General features: G+C 41.2%; 1 protein-coding gene across 1 annotated transcript in view; it reads left to right on the top strand.

Annotated features, from left to right (window-relative positions):
- Window positions 1-2,439: 2,439 nt before the first annotated feature.
- Window positions 2,440-20,910, top strand: part of NKAIN3 (sodium/potassium transporting ATPase interacting 3) — a 329,017-nt gene continuing 310,546 nt past the window's right edge. The window contains exon 1 of the mRNA XM_042835619.1: window positions 2,440-2,493. Coding sequence (XP_042691553.1) covers window positions 2,440-2,493 — 54 coding nt within the window. The remainder of the gene's footprint in view (window positions 2,494-20,910) is intronic.

Below are 20,910 nucleotides of genomic sequence, written 5' to 3'. Positions count from 1 at the left end.
AATGCTTCCCTGACTAGATAACAGTTTTTTGTTTGTGAAACCTCATACTCAAGAAAATCTGCTTCAGAAAATTGCCTTTTTTCTTTTTTTTTTTTAATCTCAGGATCAGTTTTGATAGCTTCAATTGCAAAATACTTCAGGAAGAGGAAAAGGGAAACAGTGCAATATTAAGAGATTAGTAGAGCGACATCCCATAGAAGTAGGCAGGGATGCAGGTGGTCTGGAGAAGGTTTTGTTTTTTTTCCCTTACTCTTTAGATTTCACTTCTTTGACTTATTTTTGCAAGCTCTAAAAATGAACAGCTCTGGAATTTAATTTCAGGAATTGTGAAGATGGGTCAGTTAAACTGGCTATACAAAAATACTCCTTATTCTCTCTCTCTCTTTTTTTTTATTAAAAAAAAAAATTCTGCCTTTCATATTCTTGAAGACAGTTTGAATGCTTATTGTTTCTTAAAGTTTGGCAGACCACTAAACCAAGAGCGTGGACAGGTCAAGAATGGCTTGTGCATCCTATCCTGGCCTTCAGACAGCTCTTCCTTAACAAAAGCATGGTTTTCCATTCAGACACTACCCTAGTGCCGGAAGGTATCTGCTTTCTTGAAAGAAAGAAAGATAAAGGCTTACCTGCTTCCCAGAAGTGTACTACACACGGAGACAGAGAGGGAAAAGAGTTATGGGCCTCATTCCACTGACATACTAGAAGTAACTGACTGTGGTCGGTACACGTAAAACCCTTTGTTGTTTCCTTTCCTTTACCTGGTTCCTCACCCACCTCAAAATTCTTGTTATTTATTTATTTCTTTTAACTAAAAGCATCTGCTAGCACATTACCTATTCCAGCAGAGACCAGAGAGATGACACGTATTCTAACCCTTCTGTATAGAAAGCCAGTTATCCACAACTGCTTCCAGCTCAGGTTAGCACAGTGTATTCTTGGCAACTATCACCTTTTCAATTTACTCCCTTTCATCCTTCACAAGAGACATTCCCATATCATGTAACTTTACTAAGTTTAGCCTTGTAAAGAATTTTATCTCAGAAACCACACAGAGAAATACAGAACTCAAGTTATTTTATTCAGCTGTCGTGCATCACACAGCGCAGGGTATATTTGCACTCCTCACACAGACAATCAGCCAGATACAAATCCTGGGTGAGCAGAACCTGGTTCTTATTTGTCTGTTTCTCTTTTGTTCCTTTGGTGTGGCGTACAGAACCGTAACAATGCTTTCTGACTTAAAACCCATAAAAAGCAGCTTTCCAAATGTAGCATGACACAGTAGAACTTTGGGGTAATTTTGTAATTATTGGACTGCCACTACCATTTAATGCATAAATTAAAGGTTTTACTTCTTTCAGGGATACAATACTGCGTATTCCACGGAGGCATTAGACACCTCGCTAAAACGCCTCACAAAAGATTCTCTTTTCCTTTGGGCAAGCTTTGCGTTGCTTGGCAGAGGCTGGTGTCTCAGAGCAGCAGCTAGACTGCGGGAAAGCACTTTCTCTAAGTGCCTGAATGCCTGTGAGAAGTCATCTGATTTACCCGTACTTTGTCGGAAAGGAAAAAAAAAAAAAAAAAGAGGTTCTGACACTTTATCTATCTGTAAAAAAAGAACATCTTTAAAGGAGAACGCGCGTATTTTTACCTATTTTCCTTTAGCCAAAATGTGTCAGCGATTGGGACACGGTCTTCCCTACGTCTCCCTCAGCGCCCACTGAAGGCGGGTAGCTGCCGAACTGACCCGGCCCAGGAAGGGTTCCGAGCAGAGCCCGCTGCCCTTCCCGCCCCGTTCACACACGCGCCTCATGAGGCAGCGCCGTGCCCCCAGCAGCCCCGAGCCTCTCTCCACAGCGCGGTTCTGCGCCTTAGCACCTGCACCGGGACGAGGAACGTGTCGGAGTGCCTCCCCCGCCTCGAGCTCCCTCCCTCAGTAGCCCTGAGCTCCCTCGGCTGCCACACGGGCGGGTGGCTGTAGGACAGGCTCCGCCCCTCCCGCTTCAGCCGCCCAAGTCCCGTGAACTTTCCCCGCGCGCCCGCAACAAGCCGCCCCTCGCGGGCTCCGTTCCCGCTCGGAGCCGCGTGTCCGCGGGACGCTCGGAGGGGAGCAGCCCAGTCTCTTCGCAGCCCACTCCCCTCGTATTCCTCTCCCGCCCTCCGCCGCTCCCCGTCCCCGCAGCACGCCCCGCCCGGCCCGCCCCGCTCCGCACACGCCCACCCCCTGCCCCTTCCCCAGAGCCGGGCTGAGTCCCCGCCGCCGGCTGCGCTCCGCGGGGTCGCTGCCCCTTCGACAAAGGAGGTGGAGAAGCAGAGGCGGGAGGACGGCGAGGAGGAGGAGGGGAGGGGGACGCGGCCGCTCCGTCCGGATGCGGTGAGCCCCCGCTTCGCCCGGCAGCGCGGAGGGAAGCCGAGGAGCAGCCGCGGCGCTCCGCCACCATGGGCTGCTGCACGGGGCGCTGCACGCTCATCTTCCTCTGCTCGCTGCAGCTGGTGAGTGCGGGCACGGCTTGGGGGGGGACCAAGTTCTGCGGTGCGGGGCCGGAGCGGCTGCGGTACGGGCAGAGGGCGCGGGGCGGGGGGAACACTGTGGCCATCCTCTCCTGTTGTCTTTTTTTCACCTCCCTGAGAGCCCCCCGGCACGACCTCTCCTGCACTTTGCCGGGGTTCCTTTCCTGAGCGGGTGATTGAGATGAGGAGGACGCGTCTCCCTTTGTTTACTGAAGTTGGCGTATTTGTTTCTGAGAACAGAGTTGTTACAGGAGCGAAGCGGCCCCCATTAGCGATAACCCTTCCCCCGGCTCGTTAGCCGGGCGATAACATAATGCTCTGCCTTCGGCGGTTCGCCCTTAGTCCCGAGAGGATTTAAAGACGTTTTTCTTGTGACTCGGAGTCATCATTTTACCACATGATCCCTCCTAAGCGGAGCGCTGTGCCGCGCGTGTGGCTGCGAGGAGAGTGGTGGGGCGCGTTGGCCGCTTTCCTCCCTTCTAAATCGTTTGTGGATTTCCCCGGCCATCTCTGGCAGCACTTTGCGGTGCCCTCTGCTTAAATCCAGCACAGACGAGTATTTTGCCTGACCACCCTTCTTCGTGTCAGGGCTTTGTGCCTGTGCCGGCTGCTGTACCTCCATTGTGCTCAGTTCGAGGGACGGGATGGAGCTGAGCGGTGTAGGCACTTGGGTGGTACCCAGAGGCAGGGCAGGCGTGCCATTGTGCTTGTGCTGTGAGGAGAGCTGTGCTTCTACCATTCGGTCTTTGTTTTTTCTTGTTCTGCATCAGTTTTACAGATGCTCCTATTGACTGCAAGAGAATCACTCCTGATTTACTTCAACGCGTGTGGGAGGGGAGAGAAACCCTTTTTCTTCAGATATATCCCTCTACCGGTTATGAAGGTTATAATAACTGTATTTACTATTCTGAAGAATTACTTGGAGGCTATAAAAATTGAAGTAAAGCGTGAATAGCCACCATAATCTGCAGAGAAATGCATATAAAATCTTTCAGGAAAGGATTTGTGTTTTATAAGACACCTATCAGATCATGTAACAACTTCCAAAAATGACTTTAATGTGCAGATTTTTCTACTGTACTTATCTGCTTTATAACGTTCTGCTGTCATATCTGTATCTTTCAGGCACTGATAAATGTCTGTGTGGCAAAATGCTTTCACTTTATTTCATTTTCATTTAAGGGTAAGAGCTGTGCTTCAGATGCAAGGTGTAATCTGGTAGATGTGAACTTAGGGCTCAGGTGCTTCCTGTGCTCTCAGTGGTGGCAGTGTTCAATGGATGCTTGTCGAAGTTGTCACCACGGGTGGTTTTAGAGCTTTTCTAACGTCTCAGAGATCACGAGTATAAAGTCTGCAAGCACAACCACATCCCCAGACATTGCTGTCATTAAGTGACACCTGTGTTACCTCGCATCCAGTTATGGGAAGGGGAAAGGCATGATGCTGGCTGTGGGCAGCAATGTTACAAAAGCTGAAGCACTTTTACTGCTCATTCCTAAGGTTTTGGGAGTACAGGTGACCTACACAACTTGAGGAAAAACTTTAGAATCATAGAACTATAGAATGGCCTTGGTTGAAAAGGACCACAATGATCATCTAGTTTCAACCCCCTGCTATGTGCAGGGTCGCCAACCACCAGACCAGGCTGCCCAAAGCCACATCCAGCCTGGCCTTGAATGCCTCCAGGGATGGGGCATCCACAACCTCCTTGGGCAACCTGTTCCAGTGTGTCACCACCCTCTGTGTGAAAAACTTCCTCCTAATATCTAACCTAAACCTCTCCTGTCTCAGTTTAAACCCATTCCCCTTTGTCCTATCGTTATCCACCCTTCAGGAAGAGAGATGGGCATGTGTATGTTAAAATTGTTTACCTTAGTCATATTTTTCTAATGTCAGATAAGGGTCTGTGAGCAGTTCTGCCTGAACCTTAGGATTAATCTTCAGATATCATCTAAGAAAGATGGACCTTACAAAATATGGCTGACAACACCTTCTATAGCGTATGGACAGTCAGCCATACCATGTAGGCATACTGTAGCACACTGTGTAGGTTCTTTTTGATATAAAATGGCATGAAGTAAAAAGCTGAATTCCTGGAAATACATACGTACTCAAGGTTTAGTTCTTGTTTGAAAGCAATATGCAGTGTGTTGTGGTCTTTGTAGCTTCTTCATTCATTGAAACTAGCTTCCGCTCTGACTTCTGTCTGGTGGGTATGTTTGTGTGCTGCTGGGATGAGGAATTACAACAGTTACTGTGTGACACTCTAAGATACTGAGACCCTTAACAGTTACATACATAAACTCCAAGAAGATTTTGCTTGTACTTTCCAATGCTGTTTGTCTGCCAGCGATTTTGACATCAAATGAAAATAATTTTCAATTGCTTTTTGATTCATGAAAACATGTATTGCTGATTGACAGCTTTTCCATTTCATAATACATGCATCTCAATATTGAACCCAGTAATCCCACGATCATTCTGCATGTAGTCTCATACCATTTGACAGTATTCTCATTCTTCACACCCATCTGTGTGCATCCCCATCACTGTGTGTGACGTGGGATTTTGGACATAATCACAGAGGAGGTTGGCTGGGTGGCACCAGTGCTGCAAGAGCTGCTAACAACATGCTGTCCTGAGCAGTCTCTGTACACCTCTGCAGGTTTATTCTGCTTCTGGAAGCTGGGGGAATTTTGCCTAAGAACAGTGTTATGCCCCCTGCTTTTAAACCCTGTGATCTCTGTCAGTGTTTAAAGTGAAGCATTGTGATATGCCATTTCCAAAGTTGTCAGGCTAATAACTCAGAAGTGTGTGCGTATCTTAATGACAGATTTATGCATAAAAAGATGATTAGGAGCTATGCATACGTCTGGAAAATATATCATGTGGATATATGAGTCCTTTGGATTGCAGCCATAATTCTCACTAGTGCCATCAGAAGTCACAGACGTTGGCCTCCTCTGTAGTAGAAAATCAAAGCAGCTGCCAGGGTCGGTGTCTGTGCTTGAGTAGCCACTATGCTGGAGAAAACTGCAGTATGAAAAATGCTTAAAAAATAAAGCAAATAAAAAAAAAAATTAAATTCTGGAAGGGGTAAATTGGCAAAGAATTGCAGAGACATTTAGCTGTGTGAATCCAATTGATGTTAATATGTGTCACAAAGTGGAAGCCTTCATGCTGCTTTGAAAATGTGTTTCTGAGTAACTACTATTGCAGGATAATTTTGTTTTAACATTTACAGTAAGTGGAAGTTTTTTGCTACCTAGAAGCATAATGATGAGCATGCACAAAGAACTATAAGTAACAGAGATCGTGAATGAGAGTTTCAGAATAGTGAATGGAAGACAAACAGAAGGTGCTCCGTCCCCTTTACTGCTTTGCAAATCTCATTTCATGCCTTTTTCTTTGCTGCACTGAGTTCATTGTATAGATGCTGATTTAGCAGTCTATGTTCTGCCTAGCTGTTGGCACAGAGCAGTCTATCCCCTATTTAACCTGTTACTTTCCAAATAGTTTGTGTCAACAGACCCCATGGGGAAATGATTCTCATGGAAACACAGCTTCTCCATGGCAGTGTTTTGACCAAGTCACTGTGGACTGCAGTTGGTTGTTATAACAAACTGATTCTTTTCTGAATATTCATGATGGTGATTGCAATTAACATTAATTATAGCAATGCAGGCAAATCCTTACCCTTGGAGCTGAGACTGTAAATTACTCTAAATTAGACTAAATGTAACATTTCACTATTTTTTTACTATAAATAGTGGAATTTTATTTATGTGAGGAAGTGCACAGATTTTCATCTCATTTGAAGATGATTTATAAAGCTACAAACTAACTTCTATTAATATGCCTCTTCACTATCTTACAGTTAGGCTGTCTGTGCTTGTGTATTAGAGCCCACAGCAGTTAGTTAACAGCTCCCAGATTCAAGAGATTTGATAAATTGAGAAGGTAAAATCTCTGAACCGATAAATTGTAGCATCTTTTTATGTTGGTAAAAGAATCACTGGCCCATTGATCTGGAGATGAAGCATCTGTCCACTGGTAAAGAGGCAATTTGAGGGAGCAAGCACTGCACAAACAGGGACGAGGGAAATTGGGATTTTAGCCTTGAACAGTATGCTGTTTGTGGGATGGTTTCCTGCTGAGAAAACTGATGGGGGGAACGGTGTTTTGCTCAAATAACTCAAACAACATTTCCAAATCATGTAACAGTTGCTGGTGGCTGTGCCTAAGAGCCTGATACACTTGTTTTGCAGGTGTGTGAATGCCCTTAATGTTAACATTAGAAGTAATAGGCTGTGTCCAGGCTACTGCTTGAGTTACATCTTAGTAAGCTGAAATGCAATGTATTAGGTTGTATCTTTTTTTCAAGATCTCCATCAACAGGAATAGAAGAGTAACAACTAGCAGTAAATGTTTTTCACTTTGTTTTCTGGTTTTATACAATTGTTGGAAGATGCTTGTTATTATGCATTTTTAGTGCATCAGCAATGCACGTTTAACTGCTCCACTCACCAGCAATTCAACCTCAGCAGTGAAATTCCCTTCTTGTAAAGCTGTGTGCCATACTTCTTTCAGTTCAGTCATCCAAAGTTGGGAATTCAGGACTTCAGGAACTCTGGTCTTGCAGAGCTGTCTGAAAGTTGTGAACTGGTGAGTCTGCTACAGAAGCCACGCCACAGTTTCTTTGGTTTTGGCTTTATTCACCACAGCAGGCTACTTTCCTACAGTTACTTGCTGCTCTGTAATTGACAGTCTACTGTCATACAGAAATATAAAGGATATCTTCCACAGTGTTGAAGTGAAAGATTTAAGGTTTTATTGATAATAATGGAAGTTAATCCAGTGAAAGTTGTTCATTACATTAGATCTTCTTCTTGTCTGTAAGATCAGTAGGTTTTGGAAATATTTATTTTATGAATATTGGAAGATGGAGTTCATCTGCTACATTCTGCCACTACAAGATTTTTAAGACTGATTGTGTTTTTGAAAATCACTGAAATTCAGAAGAGTATCACAGTTGGATCCAAACAGGGTTTGAGTGGTTCTTGCAGAACTTCAACGCAGAATAGTTTTATGCTTATAGATCAAATGAAATGGACTGCAACAAAATTGGTTGGGTGGTGTTAAAATCTTGCTGTGTTTGTTGAGGTCTTAATCTGAAATAGAAACTTGTATGACTAGATAATTTGAAGTCATGTTTTTCAGAATGTATGTTCTTTACATGCGTCTTGGACATAGAAAGTAAATCCTTTCAGTCTGGGGACCAATCTGTTGAGTTGGTAGTAAGTAATCAAACCACAATTCTTTTATTTTTCAGGAAAAGCTTTTGTATTTTAGTTTCTCTGTGATATCCAATTTATTCTCGCGTACAGATAAAAGAATTTAATTGATTAGGTGAGCAAAGAATTCAACCAGTCACACAGGTGACTGGCCCTGCTATTGCACAAGAAAAGTGAGTGGAGGTTGTACACTTCACTTGAGTAGGACCAGTATCCGTTCATACATTCAGTACAGATACTGGTAAGATAGTCTCTTATTAGATTTGAGCAGTGGAAGGAGAGATATCATATCCAGGAGGAAATTCTGATCAAATATAAGGGGAAAAGAAGTCACAGTGAGAACAGTCACTGGAGCATGTTTTTCAGGAATGCTGATGATTCTCCACCATTGACTAGTTTTGAATATAGCTCTGAAAAGATTGTTCTAACTTTGAAGTGTATCTGATGTGTTGGGCCCTGCCATAAGTAAAGGTTTTACTATGTAACTTTAGATTATCTCATGACTGTAAAGTTTTGCCAAAGCATAACAAATAGAGGCATTCGAGCCTCTACTAGGAGGATATTTAAAACACAGTAATACAGGCTGTTTTGAGATAATTGGCTTCTTCTTAATTTGTCGTGGGCATAATACTGTGGAAATAGGCTTGAAAAGGCAACAGCCATTCTAGTATTCAGTTGAATCTCTGAATACCCCAATTCAGTGTTAAATTAAATGACAAGTACCTATGATGACCTCGTTATTTATAATTTCAGAAAGCATATTTCTGTGATACTATATAGTATGTCAGATCTTTTGAGCTTAGAAGCAAAATATATTTTATCCATTCAGTCCTGTAATTAATCACTAAGCAAGACTGCTGACATTTTGGGGCAGAGAGCCTGTTATTTTCATCTGTAAGGGGAAATGAACTACGTATTTTTGGTTATAGATGAGTAATACAAAGAAGCAGTAATGACTGACTGTGTGGTTCAAGAGACTGATAATATGATACAGAGTTTTTCACCTCTAGGTCATGTTTTGAAATTCTCTGCAAGTCAAATAAGGGCAAAAGTCATTATGGCTTATATGAGATGTTGGCAGTCTTGATATTGTGTCAATATAGAAATATCATTCTCATATGAGTCCTAATTTTCACTTATTGAGGATTTATTAGGAGGATCAAGGAGGTGGCCGTGGATTTTGGAGGCCAAAGTGATTTTTTTTTTTTTCCTGTATTTTCTTTAGGTCATAATTCGAGTGGTGCAAGCAAGACAGAGTAATGAAGTTTGCAATGCCTTTGCTAGTACTGGAAATGGTACCCTAGTTAGGGATGCAAGTACAGGGAGGCATTTATAAACTTGGTGTCACACTAAATCAAAATGAAAAATAATGTTTAAAAAAATTTCATTGATTTTTATGTGAATTTCATCTGTTTCATGGATCAGGAAGAGAATATTTCTTTTTATTTAGTATGTTTTGACTTAAAAATAAAATTCAGCAATAGCAAGTGGAGTATTTCTCACTTTGACACTTGAAGACACTTGTATTAATCTAAAATGAAACAGTTTTCTCCTCATCTATCATATAATGATAGAGTGGCTTGGATTGGAAGGGACCTTGAGAATCATCAAGTTCCAACTACTCTGCCACATGCAGGGTTGCCAACCTCCAGATCTGATACTAGACCAGGCTGCTCAGGGCCCCATCCAACTTGGCCTTGAACGCCTCCAGGGACATCCACAACCTCTCTGGGCAGTCTGTGCCAGCACCTTACCACCCTCTCAGTGAAAAACTTCACTGACATCCAATCTAAACCTTCCCTACCTTAGTTTTAAACCATTTTCCCTTATCACGATCTACCCATGTAAAAAGTTTATTTCCCTCCTGTTTGTAATCTCCATTTAAATATTGGAAGGCCACAGTGAGATCTCACTGTAGTCTTCTCCAGAATGAACAAGCCCAGCTCCTTCAGCCTGTCTTCACAGGAGAGGTGTGCCAACCATCTGATCATCTTCATGGCCTTCCTTTGGGCCCTCTCTTAAAGCTCTCCATCTTTCTATGTTGGGGGCCCAGGCCTGGCTGCAGTACTCCAGATTGGGCTTGACAAAGGCAGAATAGAGAGGGACAATCCTTTCCCTTTCTCTGCTGGTAACCCCTCTTCTGATGCAGCCCACGATACTGTTGGCCTTCTGGAGTGTGTGTACTGCTGACTCATGTTTTTTTCATCAACAAGAGCCTTTACATCCTTTTCAGCAGTGCTGCTCTCAAGGAGTTCTTCTCCCAGTCTGTATAGATATATCTGACCCAAGTGCAAAACTTTGCACTGCTTTGTTGAGCCTCATCAGGTTCACATGGGCCCACCTTTCAAGTTTATCAAGGTCCCATTGTATGGCATCCCTTCCTTCTGCTGCATCAACTGCACCACTCAGTTTGGTGTCGTTAGGAAACTTGCTGAGGATGCACTCAATCCCATCAGCTATGTCACTGATAAAGATGTTATAGCTTACCTGTCCCAAGACAGACACCACTCCTCACCAGCCTCCACCTGGACAAAGAACCATTGACCACAGCTCTCTGGCTGTGACCTTCCAACCAATTCCTTATCCACTGAATACTCCACCCTTCAATTTAGAGATGAGTGTGATGGGGGACCACGTCAGGGACCTTGCAGAAGTTTGGGTAGATTACATCAGTTTGTTTTCCCTTTGTCTACTGATGCTGTTACTCCTTCACAGAAGGCCACCAGATTGATCAAGCATGACATTCTCTTGGTGAAGCCATGCTGACTGTCTCATCACCTGCTCATCCCTCGTGTGCCCTAACGTGTCTTCTAGGAGGACCTGTTCCACGATCTTCCCAAGCGCAGAGGTGAGGCTCGCTGGCCTGAAGTTCCCTGGATCTTCCTTCCTGCGTTTCCTGTTAATGGGAATGATGTTTCCCCTTTTCCAGTCAGCAGGGACTTCACTTACAGCCAGGACTTTTCAAATATGATGTTGAGTGGCCCAACAAGCACATCAGCCAGCCTCCTTGGAACCCTGAGATGCATGCTTTCGGTCTCATAGACCTATACGGATCCAGTCTCATGAGGAGAGATCTTGGACTTGCTCTCACCTTCCAGTGGGGGGAGTTTGCTCCCCTAGTTCACTGGGATGTGAGAATTCTGGCTGACAGTGAAGGCTGAGGCAAAGAACTCAGTGAGTACCTCAGCCTTCTCTGTATTTGTTGTAGTCAGTTCTAAGTAAGAACAGTTAACGTGAATCTTCCTAAAGGGTGTGCCAGTAGGTTTTTGATGGTACGCTGTTATACTCAGCGAGACTTGCCGTTCCCTGACAGAGCAGTGCCAACAGATTTATTTTATTATCATTATTTTTCTAAATGTGTGACCCGTGAAACCTCGGTGATCTCACCAAGGGTCTGTGCCTTTAGCAGGTCTGTAAGCTGGATTTAATCACTGTTCTCTAATCTTAGGAACACACAGAATGCTTAAGATCCTGGTAATAAAAATGTAGTAAAAGGTTTTAGTCTTTTTATTTTTTACTGTGCTTTCTTACCATCTTGTATTTCTTCAAATACTGTCATAACTTGCATGTAATCCCAGCTCAGATGGATTTTTTTAATGCTGTGGTGATCTGGGACTTGTTCTTACAAGTTGCTGAATGCCCTCCAGCTCTCATTAAAATCTCTGAAAGTCATTCTTGTACATATTGGCTCTTCATAATGATAAGTTCAAGCAAAAGCAGCAGCAAACCCCTTCCAACTATCAAGTGCCAGCAATGCAGTAAAATGAGAGTAAAAAGAAAAGTTTTCTGCTTAATAAAATAAATGGTCTCATCCAGAAAATTATCCCTTCTTGAAGTTAACACCAAGAATAGTAAAGTGGAAAATTTTGATGTGAAAGTGAAAACGACTATTTGTGTTGAGTGTGACTCTTTTTGAACGCCTGCAGGATTTTTTATTTTATTAGTACCAAATTTTTAGCTGAGAGTGAGTATAAACATATATAAAGAACATACGTTTGAGAATGAGCCAAATAAAACTTCCCTAAGAAGAGTTCTTACACACACCAAAGAAGCTACAGATAAAGGAAAGGAGGAAGAATTACTGGGAGATGAACCATGAACAGAAAGATCCTAATATGATTTTATGGTGAGGGACATGGTGGTTACAGGGTAAGAATTGTAGGAAAGATCATTATAAAGAAGGTGAGATGTTAGAGCACTCATCTGTGCACAGATTAAAGTTAACTGTGTGTGTGGGAGGAATTCTTTTCCATGGTTTCACCAAAACCAAGATCTTAAGAAAATAACTTTTATCTAACATGCATCGAGGTGGTTGTGTTTAGATTCTAACTGGAACAGAAACCTTTCAGACAGCTCCTACAGATTGTCTGAATAATTTACATCATAAAAACCTCAAAAGCCTCTCTGTCCTCTAATGCAGATAAAGAGATTCTGCTCAGAGAACTGAAGGACGGTCTACTCACGATCCCTACAGGTGCTGAAGATGATTTAATCAGTCTATAATCAGTCAGCCGTACATTTTTAAAGTACCTGTTTCAGTGTATCCATTAATGTGCATGTTCAGAATGCACTTAAAAATCTCCATGTTTGGAAGCAATTCTGTGTGTTTTCAGTTGATTCTTACGTTGGTGAAAGTTGCTGATTTGTGCTCATCTTTCTTCTGATAAACTGTTTCTGTTCTCATCAACATAAAATGCTCCAGTGCTCAGCTGCAAAATGATAATACTATTTCCATTCTGCCTTAGAGCCTGCTCTTCCTTTTTTTCGAGCAAGATGACTGGTTCTTAGCTCTCCTCCCAGCAACTTCAGAGCAAGTTCCAAGCTTTAATTTTTGCCAGCTTTATTAAAGTAGAATTCAGATGCTGTTCATCTCAGCCTCTGACCAACGGGTTACATTGATCCAGTAAAGATTTGGATTGAGGTTCTCCTCATCCTGAAAATATCCTTCAATAGTTATATCCCATAACCGTACCCTTCGCCAAAATTCATTCTAGAGAATTGGAAGCGTCTAAGGTGTTAGCAGTTGCAAACAACAGATGGAATTGCTCACTTAAAAAAAATAAAATAATAATAATGTTGCGTAGCATACCGTCATAGACAAGAATGAATCTCCTGTTTGGAGGATCCAAACATGTATTTCTCTAATTTCTCTTCCATCACTAGAAAAAGTAAATATGTGCAGAAATGATCTGGTACTGTGATCCATTCCTTCTGACTTGTAGAAAAAACAAGCACGAGGTGGCTATCTGAGTGAATCACATCCATACAACATGAATAGGATTTCGTTTAATCTAAACCACTGGTAGTTGTGTGATCGACACAAGGTGCAGAACCACAGCATTAGAAAAAGGGGTGGTTAGTTTAGAGAAGGCGGCAGTGTGAACAATGGATTAAGGAGTGTTATGTAGTAACTGAGCTAGCAGTGTAATTCACTGCAATGTTGAATGCAGAGAATTTGCGACGGGAGCACTGGAATGCAAGAAGTCCTTCCCAGTCCCTATTTATGATAGCAGATTAGACATATGATTCGCTATAGCCGAAATCCAAACTTCATTCAAATATCACAAAAGAGTTTAAATGTACTGAAGTATTATAGATGCCTTGAATGGCTTTTGGTGGTATTTCTAATGTATAATATAACCACAGTGGTTTGATGAAAGACAGAGCTGACGAAAAGTAATGACAATGCCACAGTTGATTTAAATTGGATTAATGTGATAATGTCCTTCATTTCTCTAAATGCTTTTTTTTTTTTTTTTTTTTTTGCTATTAGTTAAGTAGATGTAGTCAAGACTGTGGAATCATAGAATGGCTTGGGTTGGAAGGGTTACCAAGTTCCAATCACTCTGCCACAGGCAGGATTACCAACTGCTAGATCAAGATCAGATTGCCCAGGGCCCCATCCAATCTGGCCTTAAAGATAAATGTGTTCAGCTTTTAATTATTGCCAGTTAGGCTGTACACCTGTAATCAGCTGACTGTGTACCAACCTACTTATCATAGCTACGTGCACCTTGTTGGTTGGTTGTTCTGTTGTGGGACAAGGATGGGGCAGGCACAAAAACCTGTGCATACCCTCATCTGCTGAATTTTCTTATATGCCCGGGCTGCTGCTGCTGCTTTTTTTTTAAAAAAAAAAAAAAATAAAAATTGTTGGATGATGGATAGAGAACAATGCTACCTGTAACTTCTTTTAGTCATATTTAACAAGCTTGTATTACTTAGAAAGAGTGTGGGAAAGAGTGATATGAAATAGTTTCATTGTTTCTTTGTATCTGCAAAAAGTTCCAGCTTTCAGAGGTCAGCCAATATGAGATATTTATTTGCATTGAAAGGTGATGAACTGTTTGGCCAAAAGACTGTTCAGATTAATCCAAGGTCTCACTGAGTAACAGAGATTCTGTTCCATGTGAATCTCAGTTTTCTGTGAGATTTGGGTTTCTAAGCCAACGTGCAGTTTGTGCACGTGCCAGATGTGCCACAGTGCTCTGGTTCTGGTAAGGTTTCACCCTGATCATACATCTGTTGAGAAGTGGAAGTAATTAATGTTCCAAGTCCAGTAATGGGTTAGCACCTTTAAAAATCATGAGAAGCACAATGAAGCTGAGGTTGCCTCAAGATTAGGATGTGTATCTACTGCCTCTGGATTAGGATATGTGTCTAAGATACACTTTGCCTAAAATACACACAAACCAAAATAGGTAGCGAGCTAGAAATGGAAACAGGCAAATGTCAAACAATTTGCTTTAGTCCTTACAGAAAGTCTTTCATGTCCTAGTTCCTACTGTTTTTCTACTTGGTGTTTGCTCATATTTCTGCATACAGTTGCTTTCTGTATTGGCCACAAGTGGCTATAAATGTATTAACATTTTAATAGGAAAATTTGGTATATTTTGGTGGGCACATACTTTGGAAAATGCATTTCTTTTTAATCGCATGCAGTTTGCAAAGTAGTTTAGAACTGCTAAAATTCACTACAAGGGCAAAAACATCTACAGATTCTCTTTTGGAAAGATTATTTCTAAGGGTTGACAGATTTGAGTCCTTGAATTTGCTCTTGAAGGATGAGACATGCAGATACCTACACCTGTACCAACTGCACGTTTAGCTGGAGAGTCTGCTTGATGATCTCACTCCTGGACATGGGCTGTTAAGAAAGTCAAGAGTCAGGATCTTGAAGTATTCTGGAGATCAATGAAATAAGCAGATCTCCCCAAAATTCTGTAACTGACACCTGCATATGGAGAAAGGGCAATTGTGAGGAAGGGAAAAGTTTTATTTTATTTTTTGCTGCTAGATCTGAGCACTGTTTAGTTTGCACAAGAACTAGGAATTCACAGTTTTCTCAGTCTATTACCTTTGTCAACTAATCTGCTTAATAGAATTTTTGTAACTGGAATTGGCTAAGATATTATAGCATATTAATTGCAAGGGGAAGAAGAAATGTTAATCACCTGTGTGGTAAACCTTGACTTTTGCACATACTGTTTTCTCTGAATGATAAAAGCACGTCTGATGATGGATCACAACTCTGCAGGTAGAAGGGTGATTTTCAAAGCAGCCCATTCAAGATCAATTCCCTTCCTCTAAAAACAAAGCAATATAAAACGTTGGTGTTTAAGAGATAATTACTTTGTCTTTGAAGAACATAAACTATCGGGCACCTCCCAGACTGATTGTGCCAAGTAAGGAGCACCTCCTTCACTAGAGTGAGCAACATTATCTCCTGCTGAGAGTAGCAGGAACTATGGATGCTGACTGCATTTCACTCCAGCACTGCTAATGTGGGGGACCCCAGTTGTAACCAAGACAGCTGTGCCATTGGTTGGGCTCTACGACTACAGGCACTATTAGAGAGTGCCATTAGATGAAGTCATTGAGCCATTAGGAAGCCTGCAAAAATTAGTAGACTCTTGCAATCTAAACAGCATTGTGGTTAAGTATATGCCCACTGGACATCCTCAAGGGAAGATTTCTTTCACACATACTGACTCTGTCAGTGTTACCAGCCAGCATTTCACTAGCATGAGATTTAAGCTTTGTAACATTTCATGGATCCCTACATCATGCTGAGCTGTGCTGGTCATCTATTATTAACATGATGGCATTTTTTGCTAGACTAGAAGTATCTTCTTATCCACTTTCTTATAACATCTTCCATTACTTTAAAATGCTTTCAAGGTCTCTTTTACTTGCATTTTATTAGTCAGGAACAAAGGCTTTTCAGATTTCAGAAGCTAATATATGCTGATATCTGTATAAGCAAGCAAATACCTCAGATTTTGAGGTCATTTTATTATTTAATGATGTCTTCAAGCCTCATACACAGTCTTTATAAAATACCTCTCTGTGTCCTGTGTACCTCTCTGTGTACCTATCTGATTGCTTATTAACATGCAGTTATAATTTTGCATTAGAAATTCTGGCTCTGTGTGGCAAAATGAGACCTTCTTTGTTTACCATCACTAATTATTCTTTTGTACATATACAGAATTTAAAGAACTTAGAAGAAGTTGGAGGCAACATTGTGCTTGCTTACACAAATTGATGGAGACAGTTGCATGTTCATTCTGCTTTAAAATGGCCAGAGGCAAGGCAGTTTGCATCTGGGAACCATGGAGTTAGCTTGGTGTGGTGTCATGGTCAATAACCCTGCAGAGAGTAACATAGCTCAGGCACAGGGCTGTGCTAATGCATCCACAGAGCTTCTGTGTGAAGCTGGACTGTGCCTGGACTGATTGGATTACAGTCAGAGCAATCAGAACCGCTGTGGTAGAGAGATGCATCTCAGTAAAATTAATGCCGTTAAATATGTGTTCTCTCTCTTATCTAAACAGTTGTTATTACATGAGTTTTTAGCTATTAACACTGAAGTGTTTTATGTTAATTCTGACTTAAAAATTGCTATCAGCTAATGAGATCTGCTAGGATGTTCTTGTCAGTGAACAACCTTAAGCAAAGGTTGGAATCCTGTGACTTCAGTCTGCCAGATCTTGAATCAGGCTGAGTAAACCATCCAAATCAGAGAGCAGAAAGTTACTGATTAGCATACAGAAAAGAAAAAAACAATAAAAGAAACTTGAAGTATATTGGAAGTGAATGGCTATACCAAATGTATTTATTTAAATCTATTGTATAGTTCCTGCAAGCAAAGAAACTTGATTTAATCCTTAAAGACTTGGTTGAAACAAAGGGGCAGGTTCTGTAGTAATGTCTGATTTGTTGCCTTTTACTGCCATAGCAGTGAGTAGAAGACCTGCTGGAGGCCATAGAGAAGCTGAGTGAAAGCCAGGAAAAAAAAACCACATGACTCCCAGGCTCACAGCTGAAACACAAGATCACCATTTGTCTAAGTTTTTCTTCTCTGGTACTTTCAAACTCTCAGAAAAATTGGCCTTGAGGTCAAAGTGTTCGTACTTTTTTGTAGAACGAAGACGGATATTTGCTTTGGGAAACTTTGGTTGTCTCACACTTGTCTGTTTTTAAGCAGCAAGATAAATGGTGATAATACATCTGAACTCATCACCTGCTTTTTCTATTATTAAATTCTTCAAAACCTGTTTACTCTGGCTCTATAAGCCCATTTTTTATAAGCCCATTAGTGTCAATGGAACAATGGTCATACTTGCTGAACATCAATTTCAAGAGATGACAGCTGAGTGCTTGATGGTAAGTGTCCTTCCTAATTTTATGCTTTCACAGAATCACAGAATTGTAGGGGTTGGAAGGGACCTCCAGAGATCATCGAGTCCAACCCCCCTGCCAAAGCAGGTTCCCTACAGCAGGTCGCACAGGTAGGCATCCAGGCAGGTCTTGAACATCTCCAGAGAAGGAGACTCCACCACCTCCCTGGGCAGCCTGTTCCAGTGCTCCGTCACCTCACTGTAAAGAAGTTCTTGTGCACATTTGTGCAGAACTTCCTATGCTGCAGCTTATGTCCATTTCCCCTTGTCCTGTCTCCACGTACCACTGAAAAGAGACTGGCCTCACTACTATGACCTCCACACTTCAGATATTTATGAACCTGGATCAGGTCCCCTCTCAGTCATCTTTTCTCAAGGCTGAACAGACCCAGTTCACTCAGCCTTTCTTCACAGGGGAGATGCTCCAGGCCCTTCACCATCTTTGTGGCCCTCCGCTGGACTCTTTCCAAGAGATCCCTGTCTTTCAAATATTTTCCCTAGATTTTAGTAAAATGCTCAATAGAGTCTGACATGATAATGGTTTCCCTTGTTTAAAATATATATGTTTTAGTAGTTGCTTTATGCCACCTACCTTCATTAGAGGGTTTGTCTCTAACTACTCTGCCTCCTCCATCCTTGTCTCATTTTGAAAAGTGTGAAGATCCTAAATGCAGCAGGACCCTCAGTTGTTAGCAGAAAGTAGTTGTTACGGAGAAGACAGACTAATCCTGTAACTTTGGGCCTTTCCAGAATACATTTTTATGTCTATTTTAAAGGAATATGGAGTGATGATAGTAAGGACATTGAAGGCATGGCCAGAGATATTTTCACCATTATTTTCCTTTGTGTGTGAATATGAGAAGTAGCTATTGTTAATGATTCTACTTACAGAGAAGTGAATCTGTTGTTCAGATGAGCATTGTATGCAAGACCCATCTCAGGTGCCTGGTGTTTACACACATGAAGAGGCCTTGGGTAGACAAGAGTTACAAGAGTAACTGTTATCCAGCATTTTTCAACAGATTAGTATTTATACATGATTAAAGATTTGTATGTCATGAGATTGAGGTATGGCTGAGTACAACTGATCAACATTAAGGACAGGCTGCAACTCTGATTTTGTCAAGTGTACATGTCTAATTATGGATGCCCACAGTTTGTTGCTTCTCTCAGAGTTTGTAATAGTCCCCCTAGATTTGTTTCTTGACTACCACATTTACACTCAGGAAGTCAAGATTCTGTTGTTTAAAAAAAAAAAAAAAGAAAAGGCTCATCATAGGAAACTAGAGGGGGTGGATGGAGGAAATTGACATTTCTTTATATCTTTGTATTTCAAAGTTTCTCTTTGATTTTTTTCTTTTAAGCAAAAGCACAGAATGCAAAGGGTATGAACCAAAACCTCTTGAGAGTCAGTCAAACGGATCTCATTAGGTTTTTGATTCAGCCTCAAATGCCTTTTTCAGCAATTTTTTTTTTTTTCTTTTTTTTTTTTCTTTTCCCAGACACTTAAATATTTTGCATTTCTCTCTCTACTTTGCTGGGTAGAAACTCCCTTCTATCTGGAATTGTTGTCTCTAGACCTGTACAGAGGTGCTGGAAGGGACAAGTTATAGATGCCTTTTAGCAGAGGGAAAGAGCTGTGGGCCGAACCTGCATTTCAGGGCTGGAACCAAGGCATCCCACAGCAACCATAATAAGCAGGCAATTTTCTAATAACACTTGAAACGTACGTAACTTCAGTTCTTGTCTTAAGGAGTGGTAAGAATTGAGGCAATGGGGCTGGAATGGCAAAACCTGAGCAGTGCTAATGGTGTTTTCAGACACAGGTATACTTTTCCATTTATGTAGATGAATAAACTTTTAGCTTGATTGTCCTCCTTTTGAAATATATCAGAAATACTTTCACTGAAATTCATGGGAGAAGATTTATTACTTTGGTTTGGACAGTGCACGTTTTCATCTGTCCTTTCTCCTTCAGAAATTATTTTTCTTTTCAAATATGCAAGTTAAAAACAACTCTATTTTTTCATGAAGAAGTAAGGAAATTTTAGGCATTAGTTCATTTACATGGGTGTTTGATCAAGAATGCGTTTGTGCTATTGATTCTGTTTGGAGGCAAGTGGTATTTTGTGGCTGCTCCTGATTTCGGAAATGGCCAAAAGGAATCATGCTCAAGCTGAGAAAAAAAGTCGTAAGTGTGTGCAATGTTATGCTGGATGTAAACATCCATGTAAGGAGTCTGGAATGTACTGATATTGTAGTCACACATGTTCACAGAATCATAGAATCATTAAGGTTGTGAAAGACCTTTAAGATCACCCAGTCCAACTGCCAACCCATCACCTCCATGCCCAGTAAAACACTGCTTAGTCTTAGCGCTACTGGTATACTGTTATTACAGGAAACCTCTTCATACAGATGTGACATATGCCAACAGGATTTTATTTTACGTTTTTTTTTTCTGCAGGATGTTAGGATAAACTAAGACAACTCTTGTCTACTGCTGCAGCTTTGTCCATACCACGGACTTTGCTGTCCAAGAGCCTGGGGTGTTGAAGTTTTCCTGCCCTGAGCTAATAAAAGTACAGAGTAGTTACTGCACAACTGTGTGATGCAAAGTAGATAGTACATGCCTATGAAAAAGTGAGCAACATGATATTCAGCTGCTGTCAGCTCTGGTATATAAATGTGTATGAATGTGAAATCTGTCTGTGCCAATACTATTCCCTGCAAATTTATGATGCAGCCCTTTTTCCCTTATAAAATCATGAATTAAAATTATGTTTTGAAGCGTAGGAATCTCATTAATGGCAAGCAGAAAATTGTGTACATCCAAAGGCCTTGTTTATAGTTTTGTTATTAATTGTCAAATATGTTTGTTTTATGCATGTATTATGTTATTTTTAAGAAGTAGTTATCAAGGATTTTAATAATAATAGGAGAAAAAAGAACAGCTGAAAGTCTGAGAGACTGATAGGAAAAAGAGAAAATACAGGACATACTTTTGCATGTGATACTCTTTTTTCTGTTGCCATAACATTCCAGCCTTTAAAACCTCATCTGACCTCTGACAGTTGTGTTGATTGCAGTGGGCCTCCTTATAGTTCAGATTCTAAATAAAACAAGTAAGTCTGCCGAGGTCAGGTTCTCTGCTTCTACTTCTTTAGTTTGGAGAGCTCATAGTTTATCACAAATTTGATACAAGGCCCATTTCTCCTTCATGTCTAGCAGTGTCTTAAAAATCCTCAGTCTTGGATGCCACTATGGTTTTCCTCCATATACATATTGTGTTGCTACTTGCTTAATGTACAAGAAGAACCATGCTTTAGAACACACAAAACCATTTACTGAGAGGATATTTTTTTGGTAACAAATCATAAAAAATCGTGCTAGAGGAACAATGAAGTAAGTCATTATTGATG

The sequence above is a fragment of the Centrocercus urophasianus genome, unplaced genomic scaffold (assembly GCF_019232065.1).
Source record: "Centrocercus urophasianus isolate 14NV4802_14NV808 unplaced genomic scaffold, USGS_Curo_1.0 seq_11, whole genome shotgun sequence".
NCBI classification, from domain to species: Eukaryota; Metazoa; Chordata; class Aves; order Galliformes; family Phasianidae; genus Centrocercus; species Centrocercus urophasianus.
Note: the sequence above shows the minus strand (reverse complement) of the source record. Positions and strands in the feature narration are given on the sequence as shown.